This window comes from Aethalodelphis obliquidens, unplaced genomic scaffold (assembly GCF_003676395.1).
Source record: "Aethalodelphis obliquidens isolate GAN/ISIS:26980383/991018 unplaced genomic scaffold, ASM367639v1 scaffold7, whole genome shotgun sequence".
NCBI lineage: Eukaryota > Metazoa > Chordata > Mammalia > Artiodactyla > Delphinidae > Aethalodelphis > Aethalodelphis obliquidens.
In genome coordinates, this window is record NW_020837951.1 from 3,504,432 (window position 1) to 3,526,484 (window position 22,053).

Below are 22,053 nucleotides of genomic sequence, written 5' to 3' on the forward strand. Positions count from 1 at the left end.
GTCCCTGCTGCTAGGAACGCTTCTCAGCAGCTGCCCGCCCGGGGCTCCACTTCAGACCCGAGGACCCAGCAGGCTCGCTGGGCAAGTGGCCTGCCTGGAAAGGACCCGTCGGAAAACATCCCGTCCCTGGAGTCTGAAGTCCTTGTTTCTACCTCAAGATGAGTCCCTTGTATGTTAGGAAGGTTCTCACCAGCTTGACTTTTCTCAACCAGAATACCCCTAGGTTGGGCTGCTTCCCTGCTGCCTGGCTTCAGGGGCTGTTTTATAACGTGAGGTTGCAGGGTGAGCCACTAAGAAGATTCCATCCGGGTTGGGACAGGCTGGGCAAAGCAGACAGCGTGATTTCAACAGGAATAAAGCTTAGATTTGGGCGGAATGGGGACCTGGACCGTTGGTTCTGCAGCGTGGTCTGTGTGCTCTGTTTTCATCGGCACCCACGGGGCCCCTGGAGCACACGAGACACGTTCCTGCCCCCTGGGTCCTCAAGCTTCAGGGAGACAGGCAGGCATGTGCACGTGGGTTTGGATGGGATGGCACCGGCTGCCCCTCGACACCGTCTTCGGTGTTGAGGCTCGAGGCCCTCGTGTCCTGCCCATGCCCTGAACAGGCATCCTCCCCAGGTGGTCGGGTAAGATGGGACCCTGTTCACAGGAACTTTTGGATGCCCCCTCGTTTGTGGGACCTTCCTTGGCAACACTTGTGTTCCTGGGATGAGGTGTGGCCCCTGCTTTCCAGGACCCCACCCCATAGCTCCTGGTGTGCATGACCACCCCAGGACCCTGTCTGCCGCCGAGGGTCCAGGCAGCAGGGTCTGGTGGGGTCAGAACAGGATGGCCTCGTGTGGATGGATGCATCACGCCAGTCCACGTCCTACAGTAACACACGGGGGAAGGAAGACTGGTCCCACAGGCCCGCTCAGCATCTTTCAGGGGGGGCATGCGAGGTGGAGGTCCCTGATGTTTTCTGGAAGGGTTCACAGTTTGGAAGGGGCAAGGAGCTGAATGCCAGTTTGAAACCAACTGACAGGCATTGGTTTAATTTGCAAACATGAAGTATGGGCATGCAAATTCACAGGCAGGTAAATTGAGGGGTCCCCCCAAGACTTTCCCCCCACAAGACACCTCCCTCGGTGTGCGTGGGTGAGATTTCCCCAACTCCTCTGGAGATGGCCGGGCCTGTCGCTCGGCGCTCCAGGGAGGCCAGAGTGGGCAGCCAAGACCCTCGAGATCAGCACAGTGTGAGAAGGCTCAGTGGCCGTGGACGGGAGCTCTGGAATGTGAGCTGGGCCTCCCCAAGGCGGAGGGTCCACACCGCCCTTCAAAAGCAGGCCGTCTGGGGAGGGCAACACGGGCAGGGCAACGAGGGACACGCGAGGAGGCCCTGTTCTCTCGCCCTTGACTCGGGCTGGGTGGAGGGGAGCAGCCCTGGAGGGCAGGCACCCCCGAGCACCCCTACCCCACCCCATTCCCCAGGGTGGCCTGCCTGGCCCTGGCCATCCTCTGTCCCCTGAGGATCCCCCTGGAACCTGCACCAGACACAGGCCGGTGAAGACCAGCAGGGGCAATGAGAGTGCGTTTCGGTTCCTGGCTGTGCTGCCGGTCCTGGGGATGCTGGGAGCGGGGTGGACAGGGGTGGACAGGGGTGGCCGCACTGAGCAGGTGACTCGGCGGATGAGGGGACACAGACGAGCTGGGCGGTTTCAGGTACACGAGGACCTGAAGGGAGGCACAGGCTGACAGAGCCCAGAGCCCGGATGGGCCAGCCCGGGGGGGCACTTCCAGAGGGGCTCAGGTAAAAGGAGGGGGGGCAGAGCACGGGCTTTCACCCTAGTCGGGGGTCAGCCAGCCCCAACAGACATCACAGCAGGCACAGTAGATATGACAGCCTCACGGCCTCCTCTAGATACAGATGCATCCTCCCTGCAGGAGGGGACCTCCAAGTTTGCCAACCTGGAGATAAACACCGAGAGGCCAGAAGCCCCGAAGGCCTGGAGAGCAAGGGCCTGAGCCCTCCCCTCCTGCTGCCGCGGTGACGACTTGCCCATTAGCCCTGACCTTTCCTGGGGTCTGGCAGGGTCGTTCCCTGAGTGGTTGGCGTCCCAGGGGCCTGGAAGAGCCGGGTTCAGGGGGGGATTTGGGCCCAGGGTGGCTGAGGGCAGGTGCATCACACCACCAACTCGGGCCAGAACAGGCTCACGGTGAGTGTAGGCGTGCAGGGGTCTCTAGAATCGGGCCTGCAGGTGGCTGGGGCCAGATGCCACCTGGGGCCACTGCCCAGGGTCCAGCCCAGGACTTTGCCTCCAGTGGCCAGTCCCAACCCAAGGAGCTGGGCTCCTCCCTTCACCCACCAGTGCTCCCAGGCCTGGCCCTGGCCACGTGCAAAGCCAATTCTTTCTATACCGTTGCATCTCAACATATGAGCCTGAATATTCTCACACTGTTTTTTGACCTGTCCCTCCTTTGTCCGAAAATCAGCCCATGTATGAAAATGAGTCAGCCCTGAACCTGTATGAGACCTGCAAGGTGCGGACCGTGAAGGCAGGCACGCTGGAGAAGCTGGTGGAGCACCTGGTGCCCACCTTCCAGGGCAGCGACCTCTCCTATGTCACCATCTTCCCGTGCACCTACCAAGCCTTCACCACCACCCAGCGGGTCCTGGACCTGCTGTTGCAAAGGTGAGCGCCCCGCCCACCCACTGGCTGTGTGTCTTGGGAATGTCGCTTTACCTCTCTGAGCCTCAGTTTGCTCACGTGAAGGCCGGGCTGCCAGGACTGTCGGATAAGCATGGACAGTGCGACCCCGCGCCCGGCCCTGTGGAAAGGGCTGCTGAGGGCTGGGGCGGTTTTAATTAAGGTTTTCCTCTGCCCCATGGAGAAGCTCTCTGCTTCCAGCCGCTGGGCAGAACAGTTTTCCCATTTGTAAAGGAGGTTCCAGATTCTGTGTCAGGGGTCCTTCCTGGGAGTAGCCAGGGCAGGGCTGGCTGGGGGCCGGCTGAGGGCCCAGGCCCACTCAGGCGTCTGCAAGGTGCTGGTTGGGCTCATTCGTTCAGCAAATACATACGAAGCGCCTACTGTGTGCAGGCACTTTTCTAGGCACTTGGCTTTATTCAGTGAACAGTGCAGACAAAAATCCCCGCCCTCCCGGGCTTCCATCCTAGCCGGAGGGTCAGCCAGTAACACTAGACGTCATAGCAGGTACGGTAGATGTGACGCCCTCACGGCCTCCTCTAGATACGGGTGCATCCTCCCTTATTCCAGCGAGGACGGCGGACCTCAGGACCAACTGAAAAAGTGAGTAGACTTTGGGTCTGATGGGAGGGGCTGGGCAGAACCCTGGCTGCCACTCATCTTGTGATTCCCGCTGGAGGGCTGAGGTCTGGCTGCAGGAGGAAAGGAGTCAGAGAGCTGTGGCTGGGGTCCCATGTCCCCAGGGAGCAGAGGGGAGGCTGGGGGCTCAGAGCCGGCCCCTGAGAGCTTCCATCCCCTCAGATCCGGGGCCCACGACAGGAGGTGTGGGGGGCAAGCTGCTGACACGTCAGCCTCGCAGCCCAGTGTGAGTGCTCAGCTGGGGCTCACGGGAGCACAGTCAGGGTCAGGGGGCCGGCTACGTCCCCACCACCAAGAATGGCGTCCCTGGGAGGACGAGACCCGCACTCCGGCGCACAGACCAAGGCAGCCGTCGGTGCGCGAGCTTCCGGTTCAGGTGCGCGAGGCCCGTGAAGGCCGGGCAGGGGCGCACTCTGCTTGTCGCCTCCTCCCTCCCCTGTTTATGCAGCGCCTACTGTGTGCGGCCAGGCCAGCGCGATGGACAGAGCGGGCGCGGCCCTCCCTGCCCTCCTGCAGTTTCCTTCCCAGTGGAGAGGGCCCGGGGGGCTGGGGGCAGACAGGAGAGAGTCAGGCTCCCCCGAGGAAGGGAGAGGTGGTCACCAGGGACGGAGGGCCCCTTCCTACCAGGCCTGCCGACCAGGCCTGCCCCCGCCTGGCAGCCCAGTGCGGTGGGGCAGGGGCGGGCCCAGAAGCCCAGCCCCCATGGGGGAGCCAGGGGAGGGCCGCGTGGAAGGAAAGGCCAGGCCCCTGACTGCTTCCCACCCGCACGCCTGCCCCCAGTGCCGTCTCCTCCATCCTGGGCACCTGGCTGGACCAGTACTCCGAGGACTTCTGTCAGCCCCCGGACTTCCCATGCCTCAAGCAGCTGGTGGCCTACGTGCAGCTCAACATGCCCGGCTCCGACCTGGAGCGCCGCGCCCACCTTCTCCTGGCCCAGCTGGAGCGCACAGAGCTCACCAAGGCAGAGCCGGAGGGTGAGGAGCGGGGTCGGTGCTGGACACGCAGGAGCCCCCGGGGCTGCCTCGGACTGCCCACGTGGGGACCGCTGGCGGGGAGACGTCCTGTCTCAGATCCTGGCTGGAGCCTCTGTAAAAGGCCGCGGGCTGTTTCCTTTGCTTGCAAAGGCACGTGTGTGAGGCAGGCACGTGGATCTCCTCCTGCACCTTCACTGCCATCTCAGGATCTAGAGCTGGCTCGAGCACCAGCCCCTGTGCAATCTGAAGACCTAGATCCAGCTGCAGAAGCAGCAACAGAACTAAAGCCAGATCCAGAGCTGGAGGCGTTTCCATCAGTGGCTGGAGGGACACCTTGAGCGGCGGCACCGGAGTGGGAGCCAACATCACAATCAGTTGCATCAACACCTCTGCCTCCAGGGCCCGCGGCTGCACCTGCTCCGGAGGAGACCCAGAGCCGGCTCGGCACCCACTACCCCTGCGGGGAGAACGAGCTCTGGCGCCACGCTCAGCGTCAGCTCCTGACCCACTTCTACCCGCTCCCCCCACCCCCAAACTTCCCTTCCCCTCCCCTGTTACTGTTTCTGATTTGGTTTTTAATTTTATGTTTTCATTTCACATTATTTATGGTGTCTTTTACGTCTTCATATAACCAAGTTTAATTTTTTAAATTTGAAATTGTGCATTTCAGGAGCATCGAGTATATTCACAGTTCTGTGCAACCTTCCCCAGGGTCTCGGGCAGACTGTTTCACTCCCCAGAAGGAATCCCTGAGCCAGAGCGCTCATGCCCCATTCCTCTCTCCCCCAGCCCCCGACAACCTGTAATCTGCTTTCTGTCTCTGTGTCTTTACTTGTTCTAGATGTTTCCTATAAATGGAATTATACAAGGTGGCTTTCTGTGTAGGCCACATATTTTAAGAGGGGAGTAGTTAATTTTTGTTTTCTTTTTTTACTTCAAAATAGCATTTTTATTATATGAAAGGGAAATGCCAGATGGATTAAAGATGGGATGTACAAATTGAAGTCTTTTTTGTAAATATGTGTGCAGTCTCAGGGTAGAGACCCCTGTTCTGAGTATGGCCCCAGAGCCAGAAGACAGAAGGGAAACGGCTGGCTCTTCCCATGGCCAAACAGAAACAAGAAACATGTAGAAAGCTGGGAAGACAAACCGCAAACTGGAGCAGCCCTCCTCACACCCCAGGGCCAGAGAGAGGTTTGACACCCCTGTGGTCCCCCAGATCTTGAAAGTCAATGTTTTAAAAAGGGACAGAGAACACACATGTGCAGCTCCAACAAGAGGCCGCACACGTGGTCGGTACAGGTCAGAGACGCTTGACCTCCCGATGACACGCAGATGTAGACGCCGTGGAGACGGCGCTGTCAACACCACACCGACAGGTTTCTAGTCTGGCGGCGACCAGCCCTGGGGACAGTGTGAGGAAGCAGAGGCCCAGCAGGTCCCCTAGAGGGAAGCGTGGAAGGACACTCCTGTCTGGGAGAACAGTGCGCAGGACCCCAGAGCTCCACGGGTGCGACCCTTTACCTGCAGAGCTAATCCCAGGAGTTTACCCGCAGGAATTCTCGCGTGGTGTGTGTGCCCATGTGCACGTGTGTGCGTGTGCAGTTGTGGGTGTCAGGTGGGGAGGACTCTGGGCACGTGTGCCCTTCTGGAACCTGGTTCCCCCGGGCGGGTGCTGATCAGTCCATCGTCTTCCTCCTCCGCATTTTCTGGGGCCCCGAATCAGAATTTCTGAAAAGCCCCTGCTATGGGACATGGGCCATTTGCCATTTTTCACTCTCAGAATCATGCTGAAGGGAACATCTGTGTCCATAAATCTCTATTCAGGGCAGAATCCATGAGGTGGATTTTCTGGGTCAAAACATATACAGTTTTTAAGGTATTGGCCAGTTTCCAACAGAGCGGTCTCTGCCCACTTTGAGCCTCGCTTGGGAAAGCGGGGCCTCAGAGGACCCGAGGGCCGGGACCTCAGGGAGGGAGGAGGAGGAGGCCCTGGGAGTGACCTGCCCAGAAGGGACTGTCCCGCCCTCAGCCCCGCCCCCAGCCCCGCCCAGTCCTAGAGCGGGTACAGAGCTGGCTCTAGTTCAAAGGTGGCTCTGCTCCTAGGACTGGCACTGGAGCTTATGCAAGAGCTGATGCTGGACTTGGCTCTAGCTCTGGGGAAGGCGCTGGAGGCGGATCTACCTCCAGAGACGGTCTAGACCTGGTTCTGCAGTTGGACAGCGCTCTCGAGCTGTCTCTCACACTGGCTGGAGCCGGTGCTGCAGCTATTGCGGTCGCTGGCTCTGGCTCTGGCTCTGCAGCGGCCACTGAAGCTGACTCCTGGGTGGGTACTGGTTTGGCTTGAGCTGTGGATCAGGTACCTCCGGAGCTAAGGTTACAGCCCGTGCCGGAAGCAGCCGTGGATTTTGCTGTAGAGAGGACGCGGGAGCTGTCCCTGGTGCTGGAGCTCTCGCTGACTTTGCGGCTGACTCCAGCTCCGGTCTGGTGCTGGCTCTGCTTCTGGTGCCTCTAGCTGTACAGCCGGTCCCGGCTCTAGCTCTGTGGCTGGCGCTAAAACTGGCGGTGGAGCTGGCTGTGGCTCTGGACTGGTTCCACCTCTGGAACTGGTGTCAGGGCAGATTCTGGCGCCAGAGCAGGCACAGAGTCTGGCCTAGGAGCTGCTGACAGAGCTGCCTCTACCTCTGACGTGGCATCGTGCTGGTGCCAGAGCACGATCTAGCTCTGAAGTTGGTGCTGGGGCTGTGGCTCTTTCTCCTGAGCTGGCACTGGCTCTAAGTCTGCTACGGGCGCCCAAGCCAGCTCTTGCTCTGGAGCTGCTGCAGGAGCTGACTCTCATGGGGGCTCTGGCTCTGGAGTTGGTCCTAGAACTGTGGCTGGAGCAGGCTCTAGGTCTGAACTTGGTGCTGACTCTCTCTCTGGAGCTGGTGCCAGGAATGGCTGTAACTCTGGGGCTGATGCTAGAGCTGGCGCTGGAGCGACCTCTTCCTTGGCACCTAGCACTGGCTCTAAACTGGCTTTGAGCTGGTTCTCACTCTATCACTGGGGCTGGCACGGGAGTCAGTGATAGAGCTGTCTCCATCTTCCAGAGGTAGAGCTGACATGACGGCTGGTGTTCAAGCCAGCTCCAGCTCGTGGGATAACAGCAGCCCCGCCCAGGAGCAGCAATGGAGCTGAGGCTGGAGCTGCCTCTATCTCAGGAGTTGATGCCAGTGTTGGAGCCTGAGTTGACTGTCGCCATGGCGCTGGCTCGAGCTCTGGTGCTGGAGCTGACTCTGGCTCTGCAGCCAGCTCTGGCTCTAGTTCTGGAGAGCCAGAACTATTAGTGGTAATAGAACTGGCTCCGGCAATGGATCAGTGCTGAAGCGGGTGCTGGAACTGACACCGAGCCTGGAGCTTTGGCTGGAGCTGGCTCCAGATATCACTCGCGCTCTTGAGCTGGTGCTTGGAGCTGGCTCTCGCCCTGGAACGGGCAGTGGAGCTCTCTCTAGCTCGGGAGCTAATGCTCGAGCTAGCTCTGGTGCTGACATTAGCTCTAGAGAGAGCTCTACCTCTAGAGCTGCCTGTAGCTCTAGCTGTGCTGCCAGAGGTGGTGCTGGGGTAGACTCGAGTTCACTTCCTGTTGTTATCTGTCACTCTGGGCTTTGTGTTGGGTCGGATCCAAACTCTAGAGCTGCTGCTGGAGCTGGCAAATTGGTTGATGACAGAGCTGCTTCCATCCCTGCAGCTGGTGAGACAGCTGGTGCCAAAGCTGGTTCCAGCCCTGGAGCTGGTGCTGGAGCCAGTTGCGGAGCTCACTGGAGTTTGAGGGCTTTTCCATGAGCCAATGATGGAACTAGTTCTCTCACTGGACTTGACTCTAGATCTAGTGATAGAGCCGGCTCTCATTCTGCACCTGGCACTGGCTCTAAATCTGAAGGTGGCCCTGGAGCCAGCTCCAGCTCTGGGACGCTGCAGGAGCTGGTGATTGGAGCTGGCTCTGGCTCTGGAGCCGGTGCTACCTCTAGCTGTCAGGCTGGTACCAGAAACGCCTTTAACACCAGATCTGGCACTAGCACTGGTACAAGAGCTGGCACTGACCGTGGTGCCAGCTTGCGAGTTGGCAGTCGAGTTGGCACTGGTGCTGCAAGAGGACAAAAAGTTCACCAACCTCGTGACTGTAGACTGCGTGCACACACTTGTGCACGCATCAAATACATTTCTTTTCTTCCCTTCCTTTATCTTCTTACCGTATAGCATAACATAGACCATAAGATACACAAATAACTGTTACCCTCACATCACAGGGTTTAAGTTACAGGTCGTCAAGGAGAAAAGTAAGCATCACCCCAGCACTCTGCATGCCCTGGGGACAGTGCCCGCGTGTCTCATCAGGAGGGAGAACGACTCTCTTACTGTCTTCACTTAGAGACTCAACGTGGCTACAGCAGAGCTGTGGGTACCGAGTCAAAAGAAGGTGGGCCGTGACGGTTGGTCTCACGTGTCAACCTGCCCAGGCCATAGTGTGCAGTCATCCGATCAAACTGATGATTTAGTCCACACATGTTGTGAAGCTACTTATAGGTGTGGCTGACTTGCCTTTAAGTAAAGATCACTCAAAGGGTGGGTCTCATCACGTGAAGGCCTTACAAGCCTTCAAAAAACCGAGGTTTCCTGAAAAAGAAAGTCTGGCTCAAGACACAGCAGCTAAGGATAGCTTCAAGACGGCAGAGGAGTAAGACATGGAGATCACCTTCCGCCCCACAAATACATCAAAACTACATCTGTAGGAGTGGAACAACTCCTACAGAACACCTACTGAACGCTGGCAGAAGACCTCAGACCTCCCAAAAGGCAAGAAACTCCGCACGTACCTGGGTAGAGCAAAAGCAAAAACAGAGACAAAAGAATAGGGACGGGGCCTGCCCCTCTGGGAGGCAGCTGTGAAGGAGGAAAGGTTTCCACACACTGGGAAGCCCCTTCACTGGCGGAGATGGGGGTGGTGGGGGGGAAGCATCGGAGCCACGGAGGAGAGCACAGCAACAGAGGGCAGAGCGGAGAGACTCCCGCACAGAGGATCGGTGCCGACCGGCACCCACCAGCCCAGAGAGGCTTGTCTGCTCACCCGCTGGGGCGGGCGGGGCTGGGAGCTGAGGCTCGGGCTTCGGAGGTCAGACCCCAGGGAGAGGACTGGGGTTGGCTGCGTGAACACAGCCTGAAGGGGGCTAGTGCACCACGGCTAGCCGGGAGGGAGTCCGCGGAAAAGTCTGGAGCTGCCGAAGAGGCAAGAGACCACTGTTTTGGGGTGCGCAAGGAGAAGGGATTCAGAGCACCTCCTAAACGAGATCCAGTGACGGGCGCGAGCCGCAGCTATCAGCGCGGACCCCGGAGACGGGCATGAAACGCTAAGGCTGCTGCTGCCGCCACCAAGAAGCCTGTGTGCGAGCACAGGTCACTCTCCACACCCCCCTCCCGGGAGCCTGTGCGGCCCGCCACTGCCAGGGTCCCGTGATGCAGGGACAACTTCCCCGAGAGGGCACACAGCGCACCTCAGGCTGGTGCAACGTCATGCCGGCCTCTGCCGCCGCAGGCTCGCCCCGCATTCCGTTCCCCTCCCTCACCCCAGCCTGAGTGAGCCAGAGCCCCCGAATCAGCTGCTCCTTTAACCCCGTCCTGTCTGAGCGAAGAACAGATGCCCTCAGGCGACCTACATGCAGAGGCAGGGCCATATCCAAAGCTGAACCCCAGGGCTGTGCGAACAAAGAAGAGAAAGGAAATCTCTCCCAGCAGCCGCAGGAGCAGCGGATTAAATCTCCACAGACAAATTGATGTACCTGCATCTGTGGAATACCTGAATAGACAATGGATCACCCCAAAATTGAGGCGGTGGACTTCGGGAGCAACTGTAGACTTGGGGTTTGCTTTCTGCATCTAATTTGTTTTTTAAAAATATATATACTTTTTTTCCTTTTTCTCCTTTTGTGAGTGTGTATGCGTATGCTACTTTGTGTGATTGTCTGTATAGCTTTGCCTTTATCATTTGTCCTGGGGTTCTGTCTGTCCATTTTTTGTTTGTTTGTTTGTTTGTTTAGTATAGTTTTTAGTGCTTGTTATCATTGGTGGATTTGATTTTTGCTTTGGTTGCTCTCTCTTTTTTTTATTACTTTTTTATTTTTAATAATTTTTAAATTTTTTATTCTAATAACTTTATTTTATTTATTTTTCTTTCTTTCTTTCTTTCTTCTTTTTTCTCCCTTTTCTTCTGAGCCGGGTGGCTGATAGAGTCTTGGTGCTCCAGCCAGGTGTCAGGCCTGAGCCTCTGAGGTAGGAGAGCTGAGTTCAGGACATTGGTCCACCAGAGACCTCCCGGCTCCATGTAATAGCAAATGGCAAAAGCTCTCCCAGAGATCTCCCTCTCAACGCTAAGGCCCAGCTCCACTCAACGACCAGCAAGCTACACTGCTGGACACCCTATGCCAAACAACTAGCAAGACAGGAACACAACCCCACCCATTAGCAGAGAGGCTGCCTAAAATCATAATAAGTTCACGGACACCCCAAAACACATGACTGGACGCAGTCCTGCCCACCAGAAAGACAAGATCCAGACTCATCCACCAGAACACAGGCACCAGTCCCCTCTACCAGGAAGCCTACACAAACCCCTGAACCAACCTTACCCACTGGGGGCAGACATAAAAAACAACGGGAACTACGAACCTGCAGCCTGCAAAAAGGAGACCCTAAACACAGTAAGTTAAGCAAAATGAGAAGACAGACAAACACACAGCAGATGAAGGAGCAAGGTAAACACCCACCAGACCAAACAAATGAAGAGGAAATAGGCAGTCTACCTGAAAAAGAATTCAGAATAATGATAGTAAAGATGATCCAAGATCTTGGAAATAGAATGGAGAAAATACAAGAAATGTTTAACAAGGACCTAGAAGAACTAAAGAGCAAACAAACAATGATGAACAACACAATAAATGTAATGAAAAATTCTCTAGAAGGAATTAATAGCAGAACTGAGGCAGAAGAATGGATAAGTGACCTGGAAGATAAAATAGTGGAAATAACTACTGCAGAGCAGAATAAAGGAAAAAGAATGAAAAGAATTGAGGACAGTCTCAGAGACCTCTGGGACAACATTAAACGCACCAACATTCGAATTATAGGGGTCCCAGAAGAAGAAGAGAAAAAGAAAGCGAAAGAGAAAATATTTGAAGAGATTATAGTTGAAAACTTCCCGAATATGGGAAAGGAAATGGTCAATCAAGTCCGGCAAGCACAGAGAGTCCCATACAGGATAAATTCAAGGAGAAACATGCCAAGACATATATTAATCTAACTACCAAAAACTATATGCAAAGAAAAAATATTAAAAGCAACAAAAAACATACAAGGGAATCCCCATAAGGTTAACAGCTGATCTTTCAGCAGAAACTCTGCAAGCCAGAAGGGAGTGACAGGACATATTTAAAGTGATGAAAGAGAAAAACCTACAACCAAGATTACTCTGCCCAGCAAGGATCTCATTCAGATCTGATGGAGAAATTAAAACCTTTACAGACAAGCAAAAGCTAAGAGAATTCAGCACCACCAAAGGAGCTTTACAACAAATCCTAAAGGAACATCTCTAGGCAGCAAACACAGGAGAAGGAAAAGACCTACAATAACAAACCCAAAACAATTAAGAAAATGGTAATAGGAACATACATATCAATAACTACCTTAAATGTAAATGGATTAAATGCTCCAAGCAAAAGACATAGACTGGCTGAGTGGATACGAAAACAAGACCCGTATATATGCTGTCTACAAGAGACCCACTTCAGACCTAGGGACACATACAGACTGAAAGTGAGGTGATGGAAAAAGATGTTCCATGCAAATGGAAATCAAAAGAAAGCTACAGTAGCAATTCTCATATCAGACAAAATAGACTTTAAACAAAGACTATTATAAGAGACAAAGAAGGACACTACATAATGATCAAGGGATCAATCCAAGAAGAAGATATAACAATTGTAAATATTTATGCACCCAATATAGGAGCACCTCAATACTTAAGGCAAATGTTAACAGCCATAAAAGGAAAAATTGACAGTAACACAATCATAGTAGGGGACTTTAACACCCCACTTTCACCAATGGACAGATCATCCAAAATGAAAATAAATAAGGAAACACAAGCTTTAAATGATACATTAAACATGATGGACTTAATTGATATTTATAGGACATTCCATCCAAAAACAACAAAATACACCTTCTTCTCTAGTGCTCATGGAATATTCTCCAGGATAGATCATGTCTTGGGTCACAAATCAAGCCTTGGTAAATTTAAGAAAATTGAAATCGTATCAAGTATCTTTTCTGACCACAACGCTATGAGACTATATATCAATCACAGGAAAAAATCTGTAAAAAATACAAACACATGGAGGCTAAACAATACACTACTAAATAACCAAGAGATCACTGAAGAAATCAAAGAGGAAATCAAAAAATACCTAGAAACAAATGACAATAAAAACACGATGACCTAAAACCTATAGGATGCAGCAAAAGCAGGTCAAAGAGGGAAGTTTATAGCAATACAATCCTACCTCAAGCAACAAGAAACCTCTCAAATAAACAACCTAACCTTACACCTAAAGCAATTAGAGAAAGAAGAACAAAAAAACCCCAAAGTTAGCAGAAGGAAAGAAATCATAAAGATCAGATCAGAAATAAATGAAAAAGAAATGAAGGAAAAATAGCTAGGATCAATAAAACTAAAATCTGGTTCTTTGAGAAGATAAACAAAATTGATAAACCACTAGCCAGATTCATCATGAAAAAAAGGGAGAAGACTCAAATCAATAGAAATGGAAATGAAAAAGGAGAAGTAACAACTGACACTGCAGAAATACAAAGGATCATGAAAGATTACTACAAGCAACTATATGCCAATAAAATGGACAACCTGGAAGAAATGGACAAATTCTTAGAAAAGCACAACCTCCCGAGACTGAACCAGAAAGAAATAGAAAATATAAACAGACCAATCACAAGCACTGAAATTGAAACTGTGATTAAAAATCTTCCAACAAACAAAAGTCCAGGACCAGATGGATTCACAGGCGAAGTATCAAACATTTAGAGGAGAGCTAACACCTATCCTTCTCAAACTCTTCCAAATATAGCAGAGAGAGGAACACTCTCAAACTCATTCTACGAGGCCACCATCACCCAAAACCAGACAAAGGTGTCACAAAAAAAGAAAACTACAGACCGATATCACTGATGAACATAAATGAACATAAATGTTCTCAACAAAATACTAGCAAACAGAATACAACAGCACATTAAAAGGGTCATATACCATGATCAAGTGGGGTTTATCCCAGGAATTCAAGGATTCTTCAATATACACAAATCAATCAATGTGATACACCATATTAACAAATTGAAGGAGAAAACCCATATGATCATCTCAATAGATGCAGAAAAAGCTTTCGACAAAATTCAACACCGATTTATGATAAAAACTTTCCAGAAAGTAGGCACAGAGGGAACTTACTTCAATATAATAAAGTCCATATTTGACAAAACCACAATCAACATTGTTCTCAATGATGAAAACCTGAAACCATTTCAGGATCAGGAACTAAGACAGGAACAAGACAAGGTTGCCCACTCTCACCACTATTATTCAACATAGTTTTGGAAGTTTTAGCCACAGCAATCAGAGAAGAAAAGGAAATAAAAGGAATCCAAATCGGAAAAGAAGAAGTAAAACTGTCACTGTTTGCAGATGACATGACACTATACCTAGAGAATCCCAAAGATGCTACCAGAAAACTACTAGAGCTAATCAATGAACTTGGTAAAGTACCAGGATATAAAATTAATGCACAGAAATCTCTTGCATTCCTATACACTAATGATGAAAAATCTGAAAGAGAAATTAAGGACACATTCCCATTTACCATTGCAACAAAAAGAATAAAATACTTAGGAATAAACCTACCTAAGGAGACAAAAAGACCTGTATGCAGAAAACTATAAGATACTGATGAAAGAAATTAAAGATGATACAAATAGATGGAGAGACATACCATGTTCTTAGATCAGAAGAATCAACATTGTGAAAATGACTATACTACCCAAAGCAACCTACAAATTCAATGCAATACCTATCAAACTACCACTGGCATTTTTCACAGAACTAGAACAAAAAATTTCACAATTTGTATGGAAACACAAAAGACCCTGAATAGCCAAAGCAATCTTGAGAAAGAAAAACGGAGCTGGAGGAATCAGGCTCCTGGACTTCAGACTATACTACAAAGCTACAGTAATCAAGACAGTATGGTACTGGCACAAAAACAGAAATATAGATCAATGGAACAGGAGAGAAAGCCCAGAGATAAACCCACACACATATGGTCACCTTATCTTTGATAAAGGAGGCAAGAATATACAACGGAGAAAAGACAGCCTCTTCAATAAATGGAACTGGGAAAACTGGACAGCTACATGTAAAAGAATGAAATTAGAACACTCCCTTACACCATACACAAAAATAGACTCAAAATGGATTAAAGACCTAAATGTAAGGCCAGACACCATCAAACTCTTAGAGGAAAACATAGGCAGAATACTCAATGACATACATCACAGCAAGATCCTTTTTGACCCACCTCCTATAGTAATGGAAATAAAAACAAAAATAAACAAATGGGACCTAATGAAACTTAAAAGCTTTTGCACAGCAAAGGAAACCATAAACAAGACGAAAACACAACCCTCAGAATGGGAGAAAATATTTGCAAATGAAGCAACAGACAAAGGATTAATCTCCAAAATATACAGGCAGCTCATGCAGCTCAATATCAAAAAAACAAACAACCCAACCCAAAACTGGGCAGAAGACCTAAATAGACATTTCTCCAAAGAAGATATACAGACTGGCAACAAACACATGAAAGGATGCTCAACATCACTAATCATTAGAGAAATGCAAATCAAAACTACAGTGAGGTATCACCTCACACCAGTCAGAATGGCCATCATCAAAAAATCTACAAACAATAAATGCTGGAGAGGGTGTGGAGAAAAGGGAACCCTCTTGCACTGTTGGTGGGAATGTAAATTGATGCAGCCACTATGGAGAATAGTATGGAGGTTCCTTAAAAAAATAAAAATAGAACTACCATATGACCCAGCAATCCCATTACTGGGCATATACCCTGAGAAAACCATAAATCAAAAAGGGTCATGTACCACAATGTTCATTGCAGCTCTATTTACAATAGCCAGGACATGGAAGCAACCTAAGTGTCCATTGAGAGATGAATGGATAAGGAAGATGTGGCACATATATACAATAGAATATTACTCAGCCATAAAAAGAAACGAAATTGAACTATTTGTCGTGAGGTGGATGGACCTAGAGACTGTCATACAGAGTGAAGTAAGTCAGAAAGAGAAAAACAAATACCGTACACTAACACGTATATATGGAATCTAAAAAAAAAAAAAAAATGGTTTTAAAGAACCTAGGGACAGAACAGGAATAAAGACGCAGACGTAGAGAATGGACTTGAGGACACAGGGAGAGGGAACGGTAAGCTGGGACAAAGTGAGAGAGTGGCATGGACATATATACACTATCAAATGTAAAACAGATAGCTAGTGGGAAGCAGCCACATAGCACAGGGAGATCAGCTCGGTGCTTTGTGACCACCTAGAGGGGTGGGATAGGGAAGATGGGAGGGAGACAAGAGGGAGGAGATATGGGGATATATGTATATGTATAGCTGATTCACTTTGTTATACAGCAGAAACTAACACACCATTGTAAAGCAATTATACTCCAATAAAGATGTTAAAAATAAACAAACAAATTAATTAATTAATTAATTTAATTAAATACTCTACGGGGGGAGGGGGGGGAAGAAGACACAGCATCTAGAAGCCCGCTGGAGTGTCCAGTCCCGCAGGCTTTGGACATGCCAGCCCCCTTGCTCACATGAGCCCACATGTTAAAATCAATTCTCTCTGTATATACACACAACATATACACATGTGCGTGTGTGTCTACACGCACATGTGTATAAGTCGTGTGTGTGTGTGTGTACCCGGGTGTATCCTGGTGGAGGGCCCTGACTTGCCTCTGTCCTTCCTGCTTCCCCTTTACAATCACTGTTACCTGAGGCCTTAGACTCAGTGCCCGGTGGTATGCAAGCCTGGTGCTTCCTTCTGAGCTCTGCCAGAGCTGCCCGGGGTTCCGAGAAAAGCCTGGCTGACACTGTCCTGGCTAAAGACACACAGAAGACCCCCAGAGCCCTCTCACCTGTAACAATCCAGAACGTGGTCAGAGAGCTTACACTCATGAGGCTGGCCAACAACACGGTCAGCATGCAGACTCCTGGAACAGAGAGGCGGACATATAAGGCCTCAGAAAAATAAACTAGAAACAGGATTTTCTGAATGCAGAATTCCACAACAGGAAGGTCTGCACAGAATACGTTATCATCCCTTCAATACATGTCTTGGGGAAGTCGTCTTTTGCCTATTCATTGTTACCTTTTAGCGCACAACTTAATACATGCTATTTCGTGCACAATCCTCTCCTCTGATGCTAAATATTTTCACTCTACGGTCTGCAAAGAGAAGAGGCAATCGTGGCGTATGCAAGAAAGAGGGAGCCACCACCCCTGGAAATCATCTTTAATATTTGAATTTCTAGCTGTCATTTGTTTGGGGTGTCCAATAGTCTGGTCCACCCCCAGTTACACAGCAGCCAGGGCAAGGATAACAGGATGAAGACGGCTACACTAATCATTTAACCATCTTGCAGTGAGTGTTTAATATTTGGATTCTGATTTGCTTCCAGGGAGGTTGTGTGTGTTTGGCGAGGGAGAAACACAGAGGAAGAGGGGGAGGCAGATGATTTCATGGCTTAAAAGCTGCTGTACAAGCTTTTCCCACTAAGTGCAGAAAAACATTGGACAAAACCCAACATCCTTTCATGAGAAAAACACTCAAGAAACTAGAAACAGAAGGGCACTTCCTGAGCCTGATATAGGGCATCTGGGAACAATCCACAGCTCACGTCACACTTAGTGGGGAAAGACTGAAGCCTCCCCCGAGATCGGGAACAAGATGCGCAGTGACCAGTCTTGCCAGCTCAGTGCCACATTTCACTGGAGGTCCACCAGGCAAGAAAACGAAATAAAAGGCATCTAGACTGAAGGGGATGAAGTAAAACTATCTCCATTTGCAAATTACATGACCACGTATATAGGAAATCACAGAGAATACGGGGGGAAACTATTAGAACTAATAAACAAGTTCAGCAAGGTTGCAGGATACAAGATAAGTACCACAAAAATCAGTTGTATGGGAATGTCAATTGGTGCAGCCACAATGGAAAACAGTATGGAAGTTCCTCAAAAAATTAAAAATAGAACTACTACTATGTGATCCTGCCATCCCACTTCTGGGTATTTACCCAAAGGAAATGAAACAAAAAGATACATGCACCCCAATGTTCATTGCAGCACTATTTACAGTAGCCAAGATAAGGAAGCGGCCTGAGCATCTATTGATGGATGCATGGACAGAGAAGATGTGGTGTGTATATAACGGAATATTATTTACCCATAAAAGAAGGAAATCCTTGCAATAATATGGATGGACCTTGAAGGTATCACGCTAAGTGAAACAAGTCAGACAGAGAAAGACAAATACCATAGGATCTCATTTATACGCGGAATCTTAAAGAAAAAAAATAGGGGCTCATAGATACAGAGAACGGATTGGTAGTTACCAGAGGTAGGGAGTAAATGGGGGCAAAATGAATGAATAGGGTCAAAACGTACAAACTCCCAGTTATAAAATAAAGAAGTCCTGGGGATGTAGTGTGCAGAATGGTGACTAGAGTTAAGAATACTGTGTTGAATATTTGAACGTTGCTAGGAGAGTGGTTCTTGAAAGTCCTCAGCAGAAGGAAAAAAATCTGTGCAACTATGTGAGGTGGTGAATGTTAACTAGATTTACTGTGGTGACCATTGGGCAACATATACAAATATCAAATCATTATCTTATACACCTGAAACTAATATACTCTTATATGTCAATTTAAAAATCGATTGTATTTCTAAAACTAACGCCGAAAAATCTGACAATGAATGTAAGAAAACAAGTGAATTGACGATAGCATCCAAAAGAATAAAATACGCAGAAATAAATTTAGGATCAAAAATATAAGACTTAGGGGCTTCCCTGGTGGCGCAGGGGTTGAGAGTCCGCCTGCCGATGCAGGGGACACGGGTTCGTGCCCCGGTCTGGGAGGATCCCACGTGCCGCGGAGCGGCTGGGCCCGTGGGCCATGGCCGCTGAGCCTGTGCGTCCGGAGCCTGTGCTCCGCAACGAGAGAGGCCACAATGGTGAGAGGCCCGCGTACCGCAAAAAAAAAATAATAATAAAACTAAGACTTATACAATGAAAGCTACAAAACATTATTGAAAGCAATTAAAGAAGGCTGAAATTAATGGAAAGATATCCCACATTCATGGATCAAAAGACTTTATACTATTAAGATAGTGGGCTTCCCTGGTGGCGCAGTGGTTGAGAGTCCGCCTGCCGATGCAGGGGACACGGGTTCGTGTCCCGGTCCGGGAAGATCCCACATGCGGCAGAGCGGCTGTGCCCGTGAGCCATGGCCGCTGAGCCTGCGCGTCCGGAGCCTGTGCTCCGCAACGGGAGAGGCCACAACAGTGAGAGGCCCGCGTACCGCAAAAAAAAAAAAAAAAAAAGATGGCAATACTTCCCAAATGGAACTACGGATTCATTTGGAAATGCAAGGGATCCAGAATCGCCAAAACAATACGGAAAAAGCAGAGCAAAAGTGGAGGACGCATACTTCCTGATTTCAAAACTCGTTACAAAGCTACAGTAATGAAGACAGTGTGGTCCTGGCATAAAGATAGACATAACAAATCAATGGAATAGAATTGAGAGTCCATAAACAAACCTTCGCATCTGTAGTCAATTGATTTTTGATGAGCAACCAGACAATTCACTGGGGAAAGAATAAATTTTTTCAATAAATGGTATTGGGACAACTGGATATTCACACGCAAAGGAAGAAGTTGGACTCTTCCTCACAGCCCTCACGGTGGATGAGGGCTTGCCCAAGAGCTGCGAGGAGGCTGCTGGGGCCAGGCTGCTAGATGACCCTAGAGCCTGCCTGGCTCAGAGCAGCTGGCTGGGTGAGGTCACTGCCTGGTGAGACCCTGGGACGAAGGTTCAGTCATCCTCCAGCTGCATCTGTACAAGAACCTCTGACCTGGGGACTACAGTTCCCCCTTGTTCTAAGTGGGAAACTGAGATGCCAAGATCCCTCCTGGCCTGTAAGTTGCAGCCCTGGGGTTAAAGCCAGATCCCTCTGGTCCAAAGGCACAAGGCTTCCCCTCCCCTGCATCCCCTTTCCCTTAATGGGCTCTGCCTCCTCTTGGGAAATGGAGCCCTGAGCAGGGATGTCAGAGGCCCTCCCCCACACAGGCTGTGGCCTGTTCCCTGGCCTATCCCCATCTGGAACACACTTCACCACTTCACATCTGAAACAGTGTATACACACACATACACACACACACACTCAGAGGCCATGAAACACTGACTCATCCTGGGAGGGCTACCCTCCAATGTTTTCGATTTTACTTAAAGTCCCAGCTATCCCACTAACTCGGGCATAGCCCACTAAGCAGTGGTGAGGGCAGTGGGGACCTCTGTCTGAGTGTTCCCACTGCCAGGACACCAGATTCCCCCTGCCAGCCCCTGGGGGTGTCCCCTGCAGGGCTCTCAGAGACAGGCACAGATGACCATCGATGCATATGAGCAATTTATACGTGTCTCTAGCTGTTTCCTCTGGTTTCTAGAAGTAGATAAACTTAGCTGAAGGGGAGGGTATCAGGGTCCTATTGCCGAGTCACCCTCCAAGAGGAGAGTCCAGGGACCTTTTAACTTCCTTCATCTCTTCACCCAGCTCCTCCCAGACCAGCCCTGATGCTGTCCTTAGGCTGAATTTGTCCTCTCCTGAGGGGAGGGGGGACAGGGAAAACAGGGAATGCTGGTTTGGCCAGGGGCTGGGTGTTGCCTGTTGACAGAATACTGGTGTGTCTGCCAGGACCCCAGGGCTGGGTCTGCCCCTGCGCACAGCATGTGGGATCTTAGTTCCCAGACCAGGGATTGAACCCATGCCCCCTGCAGTGGAAGCACAGAGTCTTAACCACTGGACCACCAGGGAAGTCCCTGGCTCACCTCTTTATTACCAGGGAGGGACCAGTGTCCGGAAGGTACACCAGAGAACTTTGTAAAAACACAAACTGAATGAGAAAAACCAATCAGTTGGTCCCAGACCAGGTCCCAGGGAACCAGGTGTTTGCAGCTAAAAATGGAAGCACGACCTTTCAGCCAGCAGTCACAAGCTCCCCGGGCCTGTGCCTGGCCCCTGCAGACTCTGGGAAAAAAAACCCTGCCTTACAGGAACCTGAGGTCCTCAAGGGAAATCCCAAGGACACAGGCAATGACACCCACAAAGGACCTGGGAGGCTGTGCCCATGCACCAGGCAGATCTGCATTTGCAACTTTAAGCTGCATCATTGTGACCTTGAACAAAGCTATAACCTCTCTGAGCCTTGATTGTTGTTTTGTCTCCCATGCTGCTTCTCTGCACAGATCTTCCTCGACTTACAGTGGGGTTACATCCTGATAAACCCATCCTAAGGTGAGAACATACTGAACACCATAGCTTAGCCTAACCTACCTTAAACTTGCTCAGAAGACGTACGTTAGCTGGTAGTTTATATTATAATAGAGCTGAACATCTCATGTAATTTACTGAATACTATACTGAAAGTGAAAAACAGAATGGCTGTCAGGGTACAGAATGGTCAAAAGTGTATCCTTGTTGAGCCTGGTGATGGAGTGGCTGACAGAGTTGCCACCACGCTGCCCAGCATCACGAGAATATCTCACCGCATAATCCGTAGCCAGCCGGGGAAAGATCAAAATTTACAATCCGAATCGCGGTTTCTACTGAATGCCTATAGCTTTCGCCTCATCCTAATTGTATCGGGTTTCTCCCCGGCCCTGTTACCGTTCCCTTATTTACCATGAGGGGGCCTTCCTTTTTGTCCCTCTGAATGCCCCCTCCGTCGCCACGCCTCTACCACCACCCTCTGCGCTTGGCCTACACTTGGAGACATATAAGACGGTCCCCCTGGGGCTCCTGGAGTCCCTAGGATGAACCAGGGTCAATACAACTCGGACAGGCCTTGGTAAGAAAGTATGGCCAACTCCCTTCACAGAAGAGGAAAAACAGAGGCTCCGAGGGATTCCGGCAGCCGCTCACGGTCTCCAGGCCGGCGTGCCAGCCTCAGGGGCCCTGAGCAAAAGAGTGATGATCCTAACCCGGAAAGTAAGTACGACGTCCAGCTGGTTTCCCATCCGGTGATTGCTTCGAGGCTCTTCTAGAAACAATAAAGTTTTTCCCTCAAATCGTTTCCCTGATTTCTCAAGCCCGCACCCCAGCCCGGAGTTCCCTGACCTGCGCTCCTCGCCTGGAAGGTGGGTCGCCTGCGTCGGAGGCCACGGCCAGGTAGCCAGCAGAGGTTAAAAGTCCTGGGACCCCGGCGCTCGTGGACCCCTGGGGACTGGGGGCGGCAGCTGGTGGGCGGGGCGGGGCGGGCGGGTGAGTAGGAGGAGCAGCGGTAGGTG

At 50.4% G+C, this 22,053-nt stretch overlaps 1 protein-coding gene and 1 long non-coding RNA gene across 4 annotated transcripts; one reads left to right on the plus strand and one right to left on the minus strand.

The window, feature by feature from the left end:
• The first annotated feature begins 11 nt into the window (after positions 1-11).
• LOC113619546 (ral guanine nucleotide dissociation stimulator-like) lies at positions 12-5,294 on the plus strand. 2 transcript variants are annotated; one of them, XM_027104408.1, is made up of 3 exons: positions 12-2,674; positions 3,157-3,289; positions 4,106-5,294. In XM_027104408.1, the coding sequence occupies exons 1-3, from the start codon at positions 2,602-2,604 to the stop codon at positions 4,635-4,637; spliced, it is 738 nt and encodes a 245-aa protein (XP_026960209.1). In that variant the 5' UTR covers positions 12-2,601; the 3' UTR covers positions 4,638-5,294. The 2 variants fall into 2 exon arrangements, with proteins under 2 accessions (XP_026960209.1, XP_026960208.1); XM_027104407.1 differs by having other exon boundaries at positions 3,194-3,289.
• Positions 5,295-5,406: 112 nt separating this feature from the next.
• Positions 5,407-21,976, minus strand: LOC113619547 (uncharacterized). 2 transcript variants are annotated; one of them, XR_003432424.1, is made up of 4 exons: positions 21,748-21,976; positions 19,310-19,357; positions 16,625-16,699; positions 5,407-8,952 (listed from the first exon to the last, which is right to left on the minus strand). It is a non-coding gene; the product is annotated as an uncharacterized LOC113619547 (long non-coding RNA). The 2 variants fall into 2 exon arrangements; XR_003432425.1 differs by lacking the exon at positions 19,310-19,357 and having other exon boundaries at positions 21,748-21,965.
• Positions 21,977-22,053: the final 77 nt, after the last annotated feature.